The 21,564-nt window shown below is 31.6% G+C and overlaps 1 protein-coding gene across 1 annotated transcript in view; it reads left to right on the top strand.

The window, feature by feature from the left end:
- Positions 1-1,215: 1,215 nt before the first annotated feature.
- The window catches only part of exp (expansion), a 156,034-nt gene continuing 135,685 nt past the window's right edge, over positions 1,216-21,564 (top strand). The window contains exons 1-2 of the mRNA XM_090102620.1: positions 1,216-1,400; positions 19,175-19,313. Coding sequence (XP_089958746.1) covers positions 19,249-19,313 — 65 coding nt within the window. The 5' untranslated portion in view covers positions 1,216-1,400; positions 19,175-19,248. The remainder of the gene's footprint in view (positions 1,401-19,174; positions 19,314-21,564) is intronic.

Raw genomic sequence — 21,564 nt, 5'->3', positions numbered from 1 at the left:
AACACTCGTTTACTTAGCACTTTCCATCTCGACGGTCTCAATGACTGTTGATATGAGATGTGGGCGACTTACAACACTCACGAGGTCACTATGAGTTAATAAGTGGCAAGTATTGTTTGTAAAGTTATGTATAATATGTGTGTAGTTATGTTTAATGATTATCTTTGTAAATGTTTGATTTGTGGAAACTTTCGTTTGGGGATATAGCTCCAAGTAGGTATGTGGTAGAGTTGACCGCTTGCTATAAGTATATTCCATATCTATTGAACAATTATGTATTTTAAAAATATTATAGAAATAATAATAATAAAAAGTAGTATTAATATACACATACTCGACAGCTTTATAAGCTTTTCAGTACGATGTACAAGAGACGTTGATGTCTTTTTTAAAGACATAATTCGTCTAGACTCTATATTATATTAATAGTTCGACATATTCCCCTACTGCCTCTGAAGAGAAGATAATTCTTATGTAGTAAGTATTACAATAAAAAAGACTTATTTTCTAGGTCACTTTTTCTATCTCCATACTTAATCATAGCGTGACTCTACCATCTGTGAATCACGATTTAAAAACATTTAAGAGAGTGAAAGTCACGTGAAAATTATTATTAAATTTCCCGTATAGAAAACACTTGTTAAATTTGTTAACAATACTTTGAATAGAAATGCTTTGAGGAAAAAAAACTTTTATTTTTGTATAAATTGACGTGCAATATCAAATAGAAAAATTATGTACATAATATTATTATGTATTATTCATTTAACACACGAGGGTTAAATAAAATATAATTTTAATGAAATATAATATCATAGGTATTTATTTTAAAATTTATAATTACATGAATTTTTAAATTAAAAATGTTCGTATTACATTTTTATAAACATCTTAATATTTTAAAACATAAAATTCGAATAATTATTTCTGTAAATTTATTCTATATTAAAAAGCAGTTGGATCAATTTGAGTATCAATCTTAGAATAATTTATGTAGTATTTAATTTTAAAACATACTTTTTTATTGATGGCTCTACATTGCCCCTATTTAATTATTCTACAGGTATATAATATGATATAAATCGTAAATAAATCACTACAAATTAGCCATCCTACAATACAGATACAAAAATTAAGGTCTGGTACTGACTACTGAGTATGTCACCCACTTCGGCGCGGTGGGCAGACAGGTGCGTGTGCGCAAACTAGCGCGATATCCGAAGCCGCTCGCACGTTCCGCGGCTCATCCTCGCGTGTGATACTAATATCGACTTTATAGCCAAGGGCTTAAAGATTAGTTTACTATACCTATTCGAATTTTACACGATTCATTTTTCGACTTTTCTGTGATTTTTCAGTGTGTGTTGTGTGCTGTTTTCTGTGTGTATATTTTTTATAAGGTAAGTTTTTGGTGACTGATTTTTGTGTTACATAAGATAAAATTTATTGAAAACATAACATGAAAATTAAAATAATCTATATTTAGAATTTTTCGTCAAATTTAATAAAAACAATATTTTTTATTAATTAGTTGCGATATTTACAAGAGATAGAGCTCGTAATTAACTTCCGACTTTTTACAGTATTTTTAGATTTTAATTATTTATTAAATGTAGATTCTTTCCCTTTACCTTTTCTTTAATTCATAACTTTTTTATGAACGAGAATTAAACGATAAATTAAATTGATAAATAGAGTAGATCAAATGAATAAAAAAGCTAAGTAAATTAACGTAGAGCCTCATATACAAAATGACATATTATATATATTCGTGTTATAAACACATTATATACAATTATTTTTGTCATAAATTACAAACACACCTATCTCCCAATTGAAAGAAACCTGTTTTGGTTTAAAAACCTTTTTACACTCTTTGGGAACGTATCCACAGTACATTTACAGACATCATAATTTTTTATATCAGTGAAACTAAAATTTGTGAAAATTTTCTTTACGAACACGATTATATTTTATAGCATAAAAAACTTTCCCTTGACCCATCAAAAACCGGCCCTAACATTATAATATTTGTTTGGAATTCCTTAATGTAGGTCAAACATCAAATCATTTTATCTTATTTAAAATTTACATTTTACTTTATTTTCTCTAGTTAAAAAGTCATTAAATTTATCTCGGGAACTTCTGGTCCGATTTAAAAATTCTTTCGGTGTTAGATAGCCCATTTATCGAGGAAGGCTATAATAGGTATATTATCACGCTAAGACCAACAATAGCGATCCACGGGGGTGAAACCGAGGGGGCAGCTAGTTAAAAATAATGATGAGCCCACCTAGCCACTTGATTATGCATTTTAATTATACAAGTTATAAAAGTAAAACAAGACATTATGTGTAGGTAGATACTAAGTTCTTTGTAAGGTGAAATTGCATTTACACGCATTAAAAAAATGTAAAAAGAAGCAAATTGTCTCCTGCTTTGTGACAAAAAATAACAAGGAAGACATTCAGAGATGCGGAAGGACCAACATTTCTCACTTACATAGAAGCATCGACTAACATCTATGCAAATCATCATTATATACGATATTTACATAGAAACATGAAGATGTACTAATACAGAAGGTTGGTTGTTGTGTATGGTAAAAAAATTAAAATTTATTGAGGCCACCTGGCACAGAAATTATAAAAATACCTAGATAGTCCATTGAATAAAAAGTTCTAGAGTGCGTGAGTTAGTAACGTAAGATGTTTCTTCGGAAACATGTCAAGAGTCCCTAGGTAATAAACATACTAAAACCCCGGGCCACTAGGAGGAGCCCCGGAGTGGGGGGAGGGGGGAAATGGGTCCATTTTTTCATTTTTCGCTTAAATCTCAAAAACGGTACATGTTAGAGAAAAACTTTCAATGAAAAGTTGAAAGGCCATAAAATTATCTACAAGTTATACCTTATTCATTTTTTCCTATATCCTACCGTTTCTGAGTTATACGCAGTAAAACATGATTTTGGCTCAAACAATTTCCACATCAATCGATCAAAAAATATTTATTTCTTCCAAAAAACTCAAATGTGCAACTTGTGACCGGTACTGATAGATTTAGGTCTATAATTGGTAAAATAAACACATTCCTCCATGGAAGCCTTTAGGAGGAATCGATTGTCAAAATATTATATTATGGTAGTTTGAGTTACTGAACTTGATCTTTTTATTTTTTTCTTCCAAAAAACTCAAAAGTGCAACTTGTAACCGGTACATATAGATTGCTCATAATTGGGTCTATCATTGATAAAAATACCAGATTCCACCACGGAGGCGTTTACGGGGAATTGAATTTTATTAGGGTAGTTACGATACTTGAACTTTTTATTTTTTTTCTCCAAAAAAACTCAAAAGTGCAACTTGTGACCGATACTGATAGATTGCTCTTAATTAGGTCTATAATTGGTAAAATAAACACATTCCTCCATGGAAGCCTTTAGGAGGAATCGATTGTCAAACTACTATATTAGGGTAGTTTGAGTTACTGAACTTGATCTTTTTATTTTTTTCTTCCAAAAAACTCAAAAGTGCAACTTGTGACCGGTACTGTTAGATTGCTCTTAATTAGGTCTATAATTGGTAAAATAAACACATTCCTCCATGGAAGCCTTTAGGAGGAATCGATTGTCAAAATACTATATTAGGGTAGTTTGAGTTACTGAACTTGATCTTTTTATTTTTTTCTTCCAAAAATCTCAAAAGTGCAACTTGTGACCGGTACAGATAGATTGCTCATAATAAGGTCTATCATTGATAAAAATACTAGATTCCACCACGGAGGCGTTTACGGGGAATTGAATTTTATTAGGGTAGATACGATACTTGAACTTTTTATTTTTTTTCTTCCAAAAAAACTCAAAAGTGCAACTTGTGACTGGTACCGATAGATTGCTCATAATTAGGTCTATCATTGATAAAAAAACCAGATTCCACCATGGAGGCGTTTAGGACGTATTGAATTTTATTAGGGTAGTTACGATACATGAACTTTTTAACTAACTACCCTAATAAAATTCAATTCCCCGTAAACGCCTCCATGGTGGAATCTGGTATTTTTATCAATGATAGACCTTATTATGAGCAATCTATCTGTACCGGTCACAAGTTGCACTTTTGAGCTTTTTGGAAGAAAAAAAATAAAAAGTTCATGTATCGTAACTACCCTGATAAAATTCAATTCCCCGTAAACGCCTCCGTGGTGGAGTCTGGTATTTTTAGCAATGATAGACCTAATTATGAGCAATCTATCTGTACCGGTCACAAGTTGCACCTTTGAGTTTTTTGGAAGAAAAAAATAAAAAGATCAAGTTCAGTAACTCAAACTGCCCTAATATAATATTTTGACAATCGATTCCTCCTAAAGGCTTCCATTGAGGAATGTGTTTATTTTACCAATTATAGACCTAATTAAGAGCAATCTATCAGTACTGGTCAGAAGTTGGACATTTGAGTTTTTTGGAAGAAAGAAATATTTTTTGATCGATTGATGTGGAAATTGTTTGAGCCAAAATCATGTTTTACTGCGTATAACTCAGAAACGGTAGGATATAGGAAATAATGATTCAGGTACAACTTGTAGATAATTTTATGGCCTTTCAATTTTTCCTTGAAAGTTTTTCTCTAACATGTACCGTTTTTAAGATTTAAGCGAAAAATGAAAAAATGGACCCATTTCCCCCCTCCCCCCACTCCGGGGCTCCTCCTAGTGGCCCGGGGTTTTAGTATGTTTATTACCTAGGGACTCTTGACATGTTTCCGAAGAAACATCTTACGTTACTAACTCACGCACTCTAGACCCCCCTTGGAGGGACTCATTCAATGGACTATAGACTCGGTATAGTGAGGTTCTCATCTCCAATCACTATGTCCTTTTATAGATTTAGATCGTCTCTTTGGTATAATGATTAAAGAATCGTCGTAGGATCTAGCTATGTTTGCTAAAGATATCAACGCGAATAAATGGTCCTTATACATAAGAAAATTTATCAATGAAAGAGATGAACATTGCACTTTTTCCCTACATCACAAGGGGATATAGGACTTACAAGATAGTACCACATTATTACAATATTTCGTTTTATGGATATTGTAATACTGTGATATTACAAATATGAATAATAATTAGTTTAATTCATATATATTGTGCTAAAGAACTCTCACTCTTATTAGTCACAGTGCTGTTGAGCTATTTATCGCAAAAATCCATCATTACAACAGATTGATTGCACTATTTAATCCCCACTTATAGGAACCGGGAAGATATTATATTTGTCTTTACGGAATTTTCAACGTAACAGACGAATGACGATTCCTAGAAACACGGCAAAAGGAGCATGAAATTGCATGTGTACAGCATAACTTTCTTTGAATTAAAGTACTTACATATATCTGCGATGAACTATGATTGGCGGTAATTCGAAGAATGGTCAAGTACAATAAGAATTAAGATACATAAGTAAAGAAAGCATAGCGCATCATTACATATATATTTTGTATTAAGGTGATCTACATAAATATCATAATTTTTAGGATAACAAAACAACATTTGAATATTTTCCTTTGTTTTATACAAAAAGAAAATAACATTTTAGCGAATGTATGTATTTATTATTCCGACGGTAACTTTAACCCGATAGACGTGACCTCTAAACCAAATCCGCTTGATGTCACGGCAAATTATTTATCCATATAAAAACTTTTGATATAAAATTTATTTGATATTTATTGGTTCTTTATGAGTATGTAAGATGACTCACATGTAAGTTTTAACTTTTATATATTTGAAAGGTCAATATCAAAAGATTTGAAATATTTACATAATTTGTGATTTATTATTTTACAATTTAGCTTATCTTTTTATACTGTATTGCTCATCTCTATATAAAATACTTATTTATTAGTTTTTATCAGTTCATAACTATTCATTTTTCATTACTATGGCCAAATTAATTAATGCCATAAAGTAAGCTTTGAGCTACACGATAAGGTAAATCATCAAATCACGTAAATATATTTTGTTTAGTAATATTGAGACACATTATAAAATCACATATAGGTGAATGACACACGAGGAAAAAGACTATGATTTTATAATGTTTCCAACAGAAAGAACATCACAACTAATTTAATGAAAAATTGTTCTACATATTATGTAGAATTCAGGTTAATAATTACATATGCTTCCATAATATGATATAAAATGTAAATGTATTATGCAACTATCACTGAATGAATTACAAAATTCAGTGCGGAATTCCGTAGGAAGTAACACTAAAATATTAACTTATTTTAGTTATTTCAGAGAAAGTCAGTTAGATGAATTATATTAATTGTATAATTAGGTAACAGCTTTCTTTACATTTGTTTTATTTTTAAAACGTGTGTGATTTACGCTTATAACTTCGTCACGACATGCTTTTATTACTATTATTCTGTGGCAAAATATTATGTGCTTAATTTTATATTGCTAAATGTAATATTTATTTTAATATGCATAGACAAGATAATTAGCGACTTTCTTTTGAGTTAAATTATAATTTATTTGTGCATAATAAAGCAATAACACATTATCACTACTATACAAACAAAATCGTTGTCGCTGTCCGTCTGTCTCTATGTATGCTTAAATCTTTAAAACTACGCAACGGATTTTGATTAAGTTTCTTTCATTAGATAGAGTGGTTCTTGAGGAAGGTTTAAGTATGTATAATGTATATACTTTGTCAAGTTTTTTTCGAAGCGGGGAAAGCCATGCGCAAGAAGCTGCATCGTTGTTTTACTTATCTACTTAAATATACACTTATTGAATACATATAAGTTATATTTTATACTTTTCACATAATATTTTATGTTTATGTTAAAAGAAGCAATATAAAATGTTATGATTTATGTAAATTACTATATATGTGATGACACTGTTACACAATTTTGTGATAATTTTAATATATTTTATGAATTTAGAGACCGGAAAAGTGATCTCAATCTTCCAATTAATATGTGAAATATGTAATTTATCTGCATTTTATTTCCCAATATTGCTGCAATTTTCGACAAGAGGATGTTAACTTTAGTTTACTTTAGTATATTTTTTTTAATTAGTTTTGTTACACACCTATCTAATGTGATAGCGGCATTTAGTACATTTTGTAACCTAATATATTTTTAAATCGTAACTTAAAAGAACAGAGATGTTCGATTTAGGTTTTCACAGTGTGAATTGCTAATTTGCATGAGATGAAACACAATTCGAATGAGAGTTTTCTAAACTGAAATATATGTAAGTGGGATATTGTAATGAGAGACGGTCACGCTCAAGCGTTCCATGTTTATCATGTGTATTTAATAACGCACCTGTATACAGGGTGGTGTAATTAATATATGGTAAATTCAAGTAGTATTGTGACGGTTGAGAAAAATACATTTTGTGTTATAAGAGTCCCTCGGTTATCGAGATATTCGACATTTTGTGGCGGTCAGAAAAATACACTTTGTGTTGGGAAAAGTCCCTCGGTTTTCGAGATAGGTATTCGACATTTTTGAATTGAAAACATTTACAGCTTTTGCCACTCTTCCTATAAACCCTAAATAAAGTAAAATTTTAATTGTATTTTGCCATAGTATTTCTGGACTGCATAATCTGGCAAATGCAAGTAGAGGATATTGTAGCGGTTGAGAAAAGTTATTTTCTATTGGGATAAGTCCCTCGGTTTTCGAGATATTCGAAATTTTCGTAAGTTCAAAACAATTACTGCCTTTGCCACTCTTTCTAGTGGTAAAAGTTCAAATGAAGGAATATTTCGATCTGTTTGTGGCATAATATTTCTGGATGGATGTGCTATCGGCTATTGAATATTAAAGCATAACTAAATACAAAATATATTTTTCTCAATCGCCACAACGTCCGCTACCCGCTGCAGTATAAGTATCTATAATGTTCATCACGGCACACCCTGTATAAGTATTACTACTCAATTACGAGTATGATCCACTTTCAAGAAAAACGCTTACGTAAGGGAAATTAGCTGTTAATTATTTTGTTTTGGTTTGATTATTGTACCAAATTGGTGTGGTTAATTGAGTATGGTTAACTTGTAACGTTTCTGTTTCTTCGATACGAATTTATCAGGGTGTAGAATTTACACTAAATACCTCACTTTATAATATTATACATTGAAATAAATTATTTTTTTGTCTTTAAATTAATTAAATATATTCCAGGCTTTCTCTATGAATGAACATTTAATATTAGATTGCGTTGGCTTGGATAAAAGGGATTTTCAAATTTTGACCGAATTTTTCATATTAATAGTCGTTCTAGAGATTACATAGATAAAATTAAACGTTTATTATTTTGTCCTCCTTCCTCATTAGAAAAGATTTAAAAATTAATAACTGTCATATAAGCAAGCTATGTAGCTATACAATATAAAAAGCAAACAATGTCGAAGTGGTGAAACCAACTGGTTAACTCCACCTTTGGCAAACAGACTAGAGTTTAATGTTTAGAAATCAAGGTTAAGCTAAGATGTGATTTTGCTAATAGACTTGTGAAGTGACACGTTTATACGTTTATTTTTGACGTGACAACGTCTTATAATTCGATTGAGCCGGCTGCACGCACGAAAAAACATGACTCATGCGGCGTTACCTCGCTCTGAGGCGTTCCATGTAAGGCTTGAAGTGCAAGCGAGAGCGCGGAACGAGCGACAAAGAAGCACAATCGGACGTTGTCACGTCCAACTATCGTCAGTAAACAGACTTTACAGACAACCAATTTTTTTTTTATATGAAAGAAGAGTGAAACAAGTTTTATTATATTGTTAAAAAAAGGCTTCCATGGTCCATGATGCTTCCATGAAAACTATTGTTTTCGTTAATTTTCTAAAAATTTTACATACGTTGTACCTATTTCGCATACTTCATATCGTAAATATTGTTGTAAGTAAGTATGTTTAAAATTTTTAATCAACTAGATAATAATACTGATTTTATTTTATTATCTTAACAGTAAAATAACTCACCTTCAGAAATAATTGAATAATACAAATCATATTCAATATACATTTTCTCTTCACATTTAAACATAATATCTAACCAATTAGGGTGCACTCACACACATCAGTCACCGTCAAGTCACCGATGACTGATCGGTGACGGTTTGTGTACGTATCCACAAACACCAGTCACCGTCATGTTGTCCGTCAGTCACGTCGCCGGTTTGACTGAATCATTGAACACATACATCAGGTTAGTCAGTGATTAGACGTGTGTCACGCTAGAGAACAATCATGTCAATTGACGGTAGCACGACGCTGACTGAACTGAGACGTGACGGCACCGGGTGAGTGGGGATAAAAGTATGATACATGTATGGAAAGATTATTTGACGTGCCTGACCGGGGACGTCACTGATAGATTTCGTGCCGGCGACTGTCGTGTGGGAACAGAGTCATACTAGAACTATTGATACATATTTTTTTTTAATCCTGTCCGGTGACGTGCCGTGACGGTGACTGATGTGTGTGAGTGCACCCTTAAACATCGTCATTTTTACAATTACATAGAAGTGTTATAACTGTAAACATCGTTAATTCTTACTTAGTTTAAGGAAGTGTTAAATAAACCGTATACACATGATACCGTTTCTATAAGGTTTGATGAACACCATCACGAATATTGACCAAGGGTAATTTTCTTGATCGCTCGGAATCCCGTTTGGCGGGAATTGCGCAACGACATCGAAAGTGACCAACGGGAATTTGTAGCGTCAGCAGAAATGATAAAATATTTAAAAGCAAATGATAATATGTGCCGCTCATTATTAGGTGACACGAATAAGTATCATTTTCAGATTAAATTATTTTTAAAATAAAATTTGGCTTTTTATTTCTAATAATATTATGTTTGTGATAAATAAAATATAATCGTGTATTCTGTGTCGTGTATTCTTATTATCTCAACAATACATAATTTATTCTTGTTTGTCAAACGAGCTTAATATGCCAAAAGAAAGGATCTAAAATACATTGGTATTGTTCATTAGGAGTCCATCTCTTATAGTTTATTGTTGTGTTTATAACAATTTACCTTTAAACTTCCATTGCGAGATGCAGGATTGGGGTCGATACATACATATCGACATACTGCAATCATATTTGACGTATTTTTATTGATCTGACGCAATAGTGCGTAGGTAAGATCGTATGGGAACATCTGATTCAAAGATAGTGACGTAATTTGGATGTAATGCAATTGTATCGAGCTCATAATATGTAAAAAATATTGTTCATTTGTTTTTTGGACTTTCATTTGTATTAAATAACTATCTACGTTGGTTCTTACATTTTATTTATACTTTCAGACTTCAGTGGTAAATACTGCACATCCTTCTTTAAGAGATTGAGGTTTAAAAAAAATAGTATTTGTAATAATTTATATACCACTAAACTTAATTTTTGTTAGTGATTCCTTTAACCGACAGCTTTTATTTCTCTTTTAATTTCTGTAATGAATTTTGTACATCTTTTTTGCAATCAGTACATTGAAGTAATGAAATCGTAATTTGACGAGACCGTAGCGATTTATTTGCCATATGGGCATTGTTGGTTCTCTGCATGTGATATTTCGAAAGCAAAAATAAATTGCATCAATAATGCAAAATAGGACGCATTCATATATGTACATATAAATAATTCGCTTGTTTTACTTTTGTTAAAGTTTATCTTCAAAATAGATGGTAATAAAAATATGTACAAGATGATTGATGATTGATGCAATAATATTTTATCAGTACCTACTGCATTTTTACGAAGAATATCACTTTTTAGTAGAGCCATTCATGATTAAGGGAGTTTTCATTAAATTATTGTGCCTACATAAATCAGATAAAAATGTATGAATATAAATTGAAAACTAAACCGATTTTGTATTTCTGGTCTATTGTAGAGCCTCAAATAGGTTGCATATCAGATAAATAATACATACTTATAATTACTGTAACTGTAATACACTGTAAATACTTATAATTAAATTAATAAATAACCTAAGAAAACGAAAACTCAATTCCTAAACTTCTAGCCAAGTAAACTCGACCTACTTCCTACAAATTATAAAACGATCATTAAGCAGCCAATGAATTTCCTTTCTGAAGTACGTTAATTCGTCTCTCTCTCCTTCAGAGGATATAATTATAAATCGTGGACCGACGTTGTGTAATCGTGAAACGTAATAATCCTTATAAAATTATCATCACTTATTTCCCTTCGTGATGCAACGATGCGTCCAATATAAAATGAACTGTAAACGGAATTAATGTTTGCGGCTCTTAGTCTATAATTACCCCTTATAATAGCTCATTCTAAACTGGTTATCACTGGTTATAGATTATTGGTATTCTATCAGTGTGTAGGATTTTGTCACGCACTTCGAATGCTAATTGCGACATACAAAAATGTCCTTATTGGTGGGCACGCGTCACGATACAAAGAAATAAACTGTTTATTATTTCATTATTATAATATGGCCATTCATTTTTGGTCAATGACCTTTTTAGTAAGTTGTATATTGTTTTATGGTCAATAAAGGAGGTTGAAGATATATGGAGGATGTATTTGGTATGTTTGTTTGGAGTAACATAATAAATTGTGATATATTGCCAAAATTATTTAAAAGTATGCCAGTGTGGTACGGGAGCCAGGTGCAAATTTGGTTAATTATTTCCTCTCAAGAGATAATTCGTCAGATGCCTCAGAGTATAGTATTATAAAGCCTCGTGAACGTCAGCTGGCGCTCGGTTGGGGGGGTGAGCGGTTGTAGCCTCCCACGCACGTAGGAAAAAAAATACATTCATTCATTCATTTCCTCTCAGCTAAAAATTTGTCAAATTGTAGCTAACCCAATATCTCAACGAAAAAAAATAATCAGCTGGTTACAACATGGTGTATTATACGTCAGCTGGTATTGTTGATGCATTTTACTAATTACCGCTTGAGAGGAACTTGGTCATAAAATCTGTTCCTGGCTCCCGTACCAGTGGGTTAAGGGGACTAATAGTATTGTATGCTTGTTCTGTAGGTGGTGCAGATAAGTCAAATATTTAATAGGATTATGATGGAAAAAACGTGTAATTACGTTTAGCCTGTAGCGGTTTTAATGCAATTAACAATTTTACGTAATAATGCTTACTTACGTTCATCAAAAATTTCATATAAGACAAGCTGTGCCCCATGGTTTTCCCCGGATGGATCCGCTCCTGTTGGCCTTAGCGTGATGATATAATATAGCCTATAGCGTTCCTCGATAAATGGGCTATCTAACACCGAAATATTTTTTCAAATCGGGCCAGTAGTTTCTGAGATTAGAGCGTTCAAACAAACTCTTCAGCTTTATAATATTAGTATTGATTAACAAATACAATATTTCAAATATTATATTATTAATCCGTACCTACATGTCTGTGCTACTATCTTCATACTAGTGAGGTATGTATACTGTGCCAAGACCACGCAGTAGTCCTTATTTTTACAAAAGTTGTCGATCACGTTATGCATTCAACCTTGCTACTGTGTCAGTTCCTTGGAGATGTTACAAAACATATTAGTCACCCGGTGTTACGTGATTCCTCGAGCAAATGCACGCAAATTTTGTAATAATTGTGCAAAAATGTTCAAGATGAACACGTCATAAATATTGGGATTTTTCATGAGTATGGAGATAATTGTAGTAGCGTGAAAGTTAAATGATGCAATGACATGGAACAGCTATCCTACTTAATATATTAAGTACTAGCTTACCGCCCGCGGCTTCGCCCGCTTTGTCTAAAGCCTAATATATATAAATAAATTATATACTAAAACCTTCCTCTTGAATGACTCGTTCTATTAAAAAAAACCGCATCAAAATCCGTTGCGTAGTTTTAAAGATTTAAGCATACATAAGGACATATAGGGACAGAGAAAACGGCTTTGTTTTATACTATGTAGTGATGATGATACCCAAATGACCAAATGTAAAAATATGTAAGTATGGATGGAATTTTCTTATCCTTTTACGTAAAAACTAAGTACTTACTGCTCGAAGCTGTAAGGTTTAGGTAGATTATTATTTGTAGTAGCGTATTAGCTTCAGAAAAGCTACTAGTAGGCTACATTTTACACACGAGTGATGCCGCGGGCTGCACTCTGCAATTTTTATTAAACATGTAACATAGTTTAAAAAATATGTATCTACAAAAAAAATAAAGCAAATGATTTTAGTGTTCAGTAAATATTATAGTTCTATAAAAAATGGTTAATAGAAGATATCATACAGCAATGAGCAAACTAATTAAAATTCTCATTAATACGATGTTAGGTAAACAAAGATTTATGTTCAATAGATTTTTAAACGTGTACAGAGGTATTGAATTTCGAATCATGAATTGATTAAATGATTAGTTGTTTGCCATTTGTCAAATATCGATACATTAATTGTTTACCACTAGCTTCCGCCCGTGGCTTCGCCCGCGCGGTGTTTTGATAAAAGCCTATGTTCTTTCTCAGGGTCTAAATATTGTCTGTGCCAAATTTCATCAAAATCGGTTGAGAGGTGTAACAGACAGACATACAGAGTTACTTTCGCATTTATAATATTAGTAGGGATTTGCTGGATTCTTGTCATTTGTGTATATACCTGTATATAACAATTTAATAATTAATTATCCGAGTAATTACTTGAAATATTTTCAGAAAACATTATACAATTAAAGTAATTAAATACTTCAGTGATTGGTAACTAATAGCAGCTATGTGTTAACGAGTATTCGATACAAAATGAACATAATCGTTGTAAATCTTTACCAATTTTGTTTTCTAAATAGTTCATAACCGAATAACATGACATGCTTCAGCGGTCGATAAAAATGTGTTATTAATACTTTGAAAATAAATAATATGGATAATATCTTAATAATATAGGTAAAATATCTAAACCTTATTTTGTAAATGAAAATATAGAAAGTAAGGAGAATATTATTATTTATTTATTTAATCAATATTTTCGGAAAGGTACTCTATAGAGTCTCTATAAAGCATATTCAATACAATAGTTGGATAGAACCATTCAAATTTTAATTATTCAATAATTATGACAAATTGTTCTATTAAAAACCTCTTTTTTAGTTTTAATTACAGTTATAATTAATTAATTATTAAAATTTTAATAACGCCCATATAAAGTAATGATTTATGGTCAAATGGAGGTCAACTCTAGGTGCGCAATGTTTACCAGTTTGGTGAGATTTATTGCGCAAAATCTAAGGATTTGATAGTATTTGGAAATACAATCGATTTAAGGCCAAATATATTTGCAGTTTCTTCATACGCAAGATTATAATTTGATGCTCACGAGTTCTATCGATATCATAAGTTTTTATGTCAAATAAAATTTTTAGACGGACTAAGCTCTGGCTGTGGCCTTCATCATGTTGAACAGGATAGATACAAAACAGTTTTTCTTATATATATACTAAAATTATAAAGCTTAAGAGTTTATTTGTTTGCTCGAACACGCTAATTTCAGGAGCTACGGGTCCAATTTGAAAAATTATTTCACTGTAAGTTAGATAGACTATTTATCGAGGAAGGCTATAGGCTATATATTATCACGTCATCAAGATAAGACCAATAAGAGCCTAGCAATTCTGGTAAAAACTCGGGGCACAGCTAGTCAGGAATAAAAATGAAATACAATAAAGGCAAAATAATTGAACCTTGTCTTGGCTGGCACCCATCTCTATGAATGAATGCAGACATATTCCACTGTACAGTACCAAGGGACTTCAGTCAAACATAGTAAATTAATATTTATGACATGTCCGTTCAGTCACGCCGCAGCCAATTCATCGTGGTGTGAATGGGAACTTTCGTCCGGTGAATAGATTCACCTGTCACCAAGAGCGCAGATAATATATAATATATACCTTATATCACCGTGTGTGACGCACTTTATGCTATGCTAATGATTTGTAGCCACAAAACTAATAGTACCGAAATCATTGATAGATGCAGTAAATTATTAATGTAAGTGGTTATCCACTTGGATGATCCAATGGATGAATTTGAAAAAAGCAATATTAAAATAATATTTTAAATAAATTTTGTTTGTACATGTACATACATGTAATGAGGTGATCGGTGTTCCCAAAAACTTCATACTTATTTAGTTTGCATTTTATTTGGCTGTGTGCCATTAGAGTCTCTTTTCTATTGAAATTACTCTGTATGACTTAAATTTTGATACCCTTGGTCCTAGTTCATTTCATAAATCCTAAATCCTAAAAATAGTACATTCATGCGTGATCCATCATTTAAAATTTAACAAGCACGACTTTATTAAATCGACACAAAAATAAATAATGCATGAGCGAAAAGCGAAAACATTTTGCGCTGACATTTATTTGCATTTAATTGTTAGGAAGGAGTCATTAACACCTCGTCTTGATTACAATACATATTTATAAGTAGATTATTTAATATATATTTATGTATGAATTTTACAATTATGTAATATATTGTATCCCCATAGAAATTCATATGGGGATACAATAGATTCGTTTGTCATCATTTTATATTGATAAAGAGGAAATGAGAATTGTTACATCGTATTTCTATATTTCATATTTAAGATAGTCTAAGTGGCACTCATATTTAAAATAAAGATAAAGATTGCATAATTTTTTAAATTCGAATTTATTTTAGTAGATTATGTAAATTTTAAGACACGATAAAATAATAATTACATAAACAATAAATCACAAACGTAACACAAATAATCTCCCAAATTCAAACAGTTTTGCAATATCAAAGAAATCTGAAATACGGTTACATTTCATCAAAATCATGGACCATGAAAACAAAATGATCATTTGGTTTCGTTTATTCGGCGTTAATAAGAAAATTAACATGTTTAGTTTGTATATTTATCTCTAAAATTTCATACAAAGAATTTGTAACTTGCACAATATGAAGGGGAAAGATCATTAGCGGCTAAAAACATTTTATACACTAGTTTCCAAATACAACAAGCTTATATAAATGTGATGTAAGTTATAGAATTGGTTCATATGGAATGCAATAGGTTATTAAGATTGTATATTGTTATTATTAGATAATATCTACCATAAGTTTGTCAACTTTTTGCTGTCAAGTTTAGAAAGCAATAATTTAAATTGTTTCTAATGTTTATTTGATTTCTGATATTTACCTTAATTCTGCTCTGCTGTTTAGCATACTAAATAACAAAGAATATAAATAATCATTTGCCTCGTCTAGTCTAATCAAGTTTAGTAAATAAATACGTATATATCCTACGAGCAAATCATTTACAAAAAACATTGTGAATGAAAGTAGGAAGATAATCAATTTTCACCTAAGGTCGTCGCTCGATCGTCTTCCAGGATGGGTGATTAACCTCAGCCAACATTTTGTGTTTAATTGCTTTTTACTCGCGTGTATAGAGAAAGTATTACTTACACTTTTAAACTGAGAAAATGAAAGCGATTTGCTAAATTGACTCCATCCTATTCGAAATTGATTGGTTTGTTATTTATTTACTTAGGTCTTAGAATATGTTATCTAAATAGTGAATACAAAAGAATTTAAAGGCTTGTTTTTTTTTAAAGATTGAGGAACATGATTTATCCCTACATTTCAACAAACACTTACGCTATTGTCACTACATAGTATAAAACAAAGTCGCTTTTTCTGTCCCTATGTCCCTATGTATGCTTAAATCTTTAAAACTACGCAACGGATTTTGATGCGGTTTTTTTTAATAGAACGAGATATTCAAGAGGAAGGTTTTAGTATATAATATATTAGGCTTTAGACAAAGCGGGCGAAGCCGCGGGCGGTAAGCTAGTTATTTATAAACAAACTGATACCTTTTCAGTAAATTTAATTTCGCAAAACGTTGTTTATTTCGCATTACATTGCTGTTATCTATAACGGACGTATAGAGGACTAGATCGCTGGGTATTTATTTTTGATAACGGTAATAGTAATTGGAGGCTCACCGGTGTTAGTTAGAGCGTGTCTTTTACAATGCCGCTTGACCACTAAGTCTTCAATGAGTCACGAAGTGCAGAATGCGTTTGAATTGGTAGTTGAATGCGTTTTGGGATGGATTTAAGATTGACTACATATTCCTACGACGAAGCAAAATCTACTAAAACTATTATTTCTTAGGCGGGTCCACAGAGAGCCTCGCGAAGCAATTGCTGCGCGAAGCACGAGGCCGAGGAAAGCGAGTGTGGTATCGCTTACGTGTACATGTAAGCTGGTCGTTCTTCATGAACCCGCCTATTTCCTCAAGTGCGTAGTGTCCTATATCTTTAGGTCTGCCCAAACAGTTGTCAAAATTGATCAAACTATTTGAAGGATGTATGACTGCTGAAATATAAAAATCTTTTCCAAGCTAAGCCATTACACTGTAATAAAACACATATAGGGCACCCATTAAGAATCTGATTAGACCTTTAGTTGCTTACTAGCAGCTGTGCCCCGCGGTTTCACCCGCATTTCTCTGCTCCTGCTGCTCTTAGTGAGATTATATATAGTCTATATCCTTCCTCGATAAATAGGCTATCTAACACCGAAATAATTTTTCAAATCGGACCAGTAGTTCTTGAGATTAGCGCGTTCAAACAAACAAACAAACTCTTCAGCTTTATAATATTAGTATAGATTATACCCGTAAATTATTAAACCGAAGTTTAAGGCAACTATCACCAAGAAAGTTAAACGTATAAGCAATATAGAGTCGAATTATTTATTGGTTAGTGTGTCATTGAACCGGTATAATCGCATCTATCGTGGCTACTATCACTGCCCTACTGGCGTTGACACTTATACAAATTGATAGATGGTTTAAAGGAATTTGTTTAGCATTATTAATTGTTCTGCTTAATGCATAGCTTAATTGGACATAGAAATTACTGATTTGGATACTTTCCATTTTTGAGGTTGACCTACGAGTGTTGGGTAAATAAGTAGGTAGCAATCTCAATGTACATTCCATAGCGAATTTGGAAAATTCATATTTAAAAATTTACTGAAAAGGAAAATTAATATTATCATATTAGGTACTAAGGTGATAATATTAATTTTCACCTTTGTATATTTTTTAATACCGCAGTGTACCTATTAAGTAGGTACACTGCGGTATTATAATAAGTTTAAATTCCTTGACCTATTTTATTGCCAATTTTCTACCCATTTATAACATCTACTTATAATTCCTGACGGTAAGAATTTATTTTAAACATATAATACATATAACAGTGTAGTATATATTAATTAATAAATTTTGATTTACAGTTAAACATTTTTTAAACAAGAAATTGCTTCATTCGATAATAAGCAATACAGGCTATTAAAAGGTGGATGCTTTCATAATTAAATTTTAATTATATATATTCAGTATATTTCATACAATGGTCTCTAGATAGAGATACAATACAGTGAAATATATACTGACAGTGTATAAGATCAAATTTAACCGTAATTTTACTTTGAAAATAATTAGTTAAACATTTGGAGGGCACTGTTATCGATACAGAGCATACATCTCAATTTAAAGAAACTGTCTCTTTTTGTATCTTAAAATGTTGATAGGTTGGTGAAACACGCCGAAACTACTTTCGAAACGATTTTATATGAAACCTCATATATTTTAAGTATAATATACTTTGGCATTCTACCCACAGTGATTCTACCCGTCTAGGGTAGAATCACTGTGGGTAGAATGCTAAACTAATAGGAAATTCACACAGCATTTGAATTTTACTGTGAATTCCCAAAACAAGACAACACTAAAGAGGGGTTAGGTGTTACGAATTATCATTAATGCCTTTTAATATTATTCTACTTCTACTGGTTTAGTATACTAACCACAGTTGTATTATTCGTTGCAACTAAGATTATTGTAGAGGGGAGTTATTACATTTTACTATAGTTCTTTTAAAACTTTGGCCGCTTAGGACTTAAGTAGGTACCTATTGTTTTAGCAACAGTTAATTAGTAATTACAATTAATAAAAATGGAAAGGCTCTATAATAAAAGCTCTTAGAAAAAAGGCGAATATACCCATAATACAAATTCAATAAATTTATTAAATGAAAATAAAATTTTTTGCAGGTCCACGCACGTGATTCTTCAAGTGCATGTGTTAGTGTTACTGTGTAAGTGTGAAGTGATTGTGTGTGTCCAAGATGATGACCCTATACCGGACCATTAAGGGGACGAGCACGACAAAACGGAAAAGGCGGGAACGAAGGTGAGTTTTCGTAATAAAAATATTTTTTAAATTTTAATATTTTCGAATTTAATAGAGTTGAAGTTTTGTATGATATGCAGGTTTGAGGTGCTATAACTTTTTTGTTATTATAATAGCTATATAATATGGCGAAAGCTAACTGCGGTATTCTGTTCGTTCGTTTCTGAGTCTCTGAGAATTCAATTTATTATTTACAAGCTCTAGTACGATGCAAACTCATGATTTAATAAGAATTAATTATTATCTTATCTTATAAATAAATGCTCCAACATATTTTAAAGAAATCGCATAGAGAAATTGTATTTTGTATCAACTTCAACACCCGAGAAAAACCACTTTTAATACTGCTACCTAATGATTTTTGGTTTCGCATAAAAGATGCAATAATTTCATAAAATAAAGAATAGAATTCATAAATCAATCACTAGATATTTGTTTGATAAAATATCCTTTAGTTACCTTATATGACTGACAAAGTGGGTTTGAATCTTTTGTATGCAAGATTAACATAATTAGATGCAAATATGAAGGAAGAAGTTTTGTGTTTTTATCGAGTGTATAACGTTGCTATTACAACGGGTCACCATGAAATTTGACTTTGATTGCAAAGCATTAAATTTCGTAGTTTAGGTCGTAATTAGACGGAAAAAAAATATATGGCATGAAAAACTTTGCTTTTGTGTTTAGAAGACTGATTGAAGGAAATTTTTAAAAATCTCGGATTTTAATTTTTTATTGAAAATAAAACTATTGAAATAAAAATGTTTATTATTTTTATTAAGTTTTACTATCAAATTAGCTTACAGAGAAGTGGAAAATAACTTAAAAGTGCACACTTTTACTTTTTCTTTTATGTTCATAGCTACTTTCTCTCTATAAACCCCAAATATAGTCGCCCATCATGTTTTCATTGTATTGGCCTTGATAGCGTTGTTCAAAATTCATGATGTCCTGATGGAAACGTTCTCTTTGCTCTTCGGAATAGGCTCCCATATTGTTTTTAAATTTATCCAAATGAGCATGCAGCTTATGTACTTTTAATGACATCCTGCAGCCCATGGCCTTAAAATTTGTAATTGGAATTTGCCTTTCCTTCCAAACACCTTTTACAATATCTACAAGCAACATGTGGAGCCCATGGCTTATCTTGATTCCGTACAGGACAGTCAAAATATGCTTCATAGGCTTCACAGAGAACGTGAGATGTCTTTAGTTCATATTTCACGTCTCGAACTTTAATAAATTGACCACATATAAAACAAAATGCATCAGCATCGTATTTGCACTTTCGTGACGACATTTTAAGTTATTCTGGGCTTGTAAATAATACCTGATGGTTGTTTATCACTCGGGTGCCATCTAGCGGCACAGTGTAAACGTTAATATCCCACTCTCACCGCGCGGTCTTTTTAAAAATATTAAAATCAATTAAAATTTATGAAAAAATTGAAAAATTAGTATTATTATTATAACTATCACAAAAGCAAACTTTATACCGAAAAAAGGTATTTTCTTTTCGTTTTTGTGCATAACTAACTGGAAAATAATAGTATAAACTTTAGGACAAAGAACGAAAATTTTTTTGTCGAGTCGTGTTATTGATACTTATATCATACTAAGTTAAGTTTTTAGGATGGAGGTTATTTAGCAGATAGTTACCTTTAATTCTTTGTTATTTATTACACCTAAAATAGAAAATCGAGCAAAAGAGTCATCTGATCTGTAGGATAGTTGAGAATTTCACCCACATGCAAAACTATTTTGGAAGAAATATTGGTTTACAAAGTTATTAACGGTATTACTAAACTGTATTTGAAAAGAATGCAGTTCTTCCATAAGAAGTTTTCTTAGCCATGAGGCCAGCTAGTCACAGCGTATTTCTAACAGTATAAAACAGAAATCTTAATCTTAATACTATTATAAAGGCGAAAGTTTGTATGGATGTATGGATGTATGGATGTTTGTTACTCTTTCACGTAAAAACTTCTGAATCGATTACAATGAAATTTAGCACACATATAGAGGGTAACTTGAATTAACACATAGGATAGGTTTTATCCCGGAAATCCCACGGGAACAGGAACTATGCGGGTTTTCCTTTGAAAACGCGGGCGAAGCCGCGGGCGGAAATCTAGTAACATATATTTTCAATCTCACTTTAAACGAGTAACATTGTTTTAAAATTAGCTTCCCAACCGGACCTTAGGTATTTAGAGAATCATAGGTGTATTAAAATATACTGAAACGTTAT

Source organism: Colias eurytheme, chromosome 6 (genome assembly GCF_061535395.1).
Source record: "Colias eurytheme isolate Ceu_HAF_F1 chromosome 6, ilColEury1 Martin Lab GWU primary, whole genome shotgun sequence".
Classification (NCBI taxonomy): domain Eukaryota; kingdom Metazoa; phylum Arthropoda; class Insecta; order Lepidoptera; family Pieridae; genus Colias; species Colias eurytheme.
The sequence above is the reverse complement of the archived record's forward strand: the minus strand, read 5'-3'. Positions and strand labels throughout refer to the sequence as shown.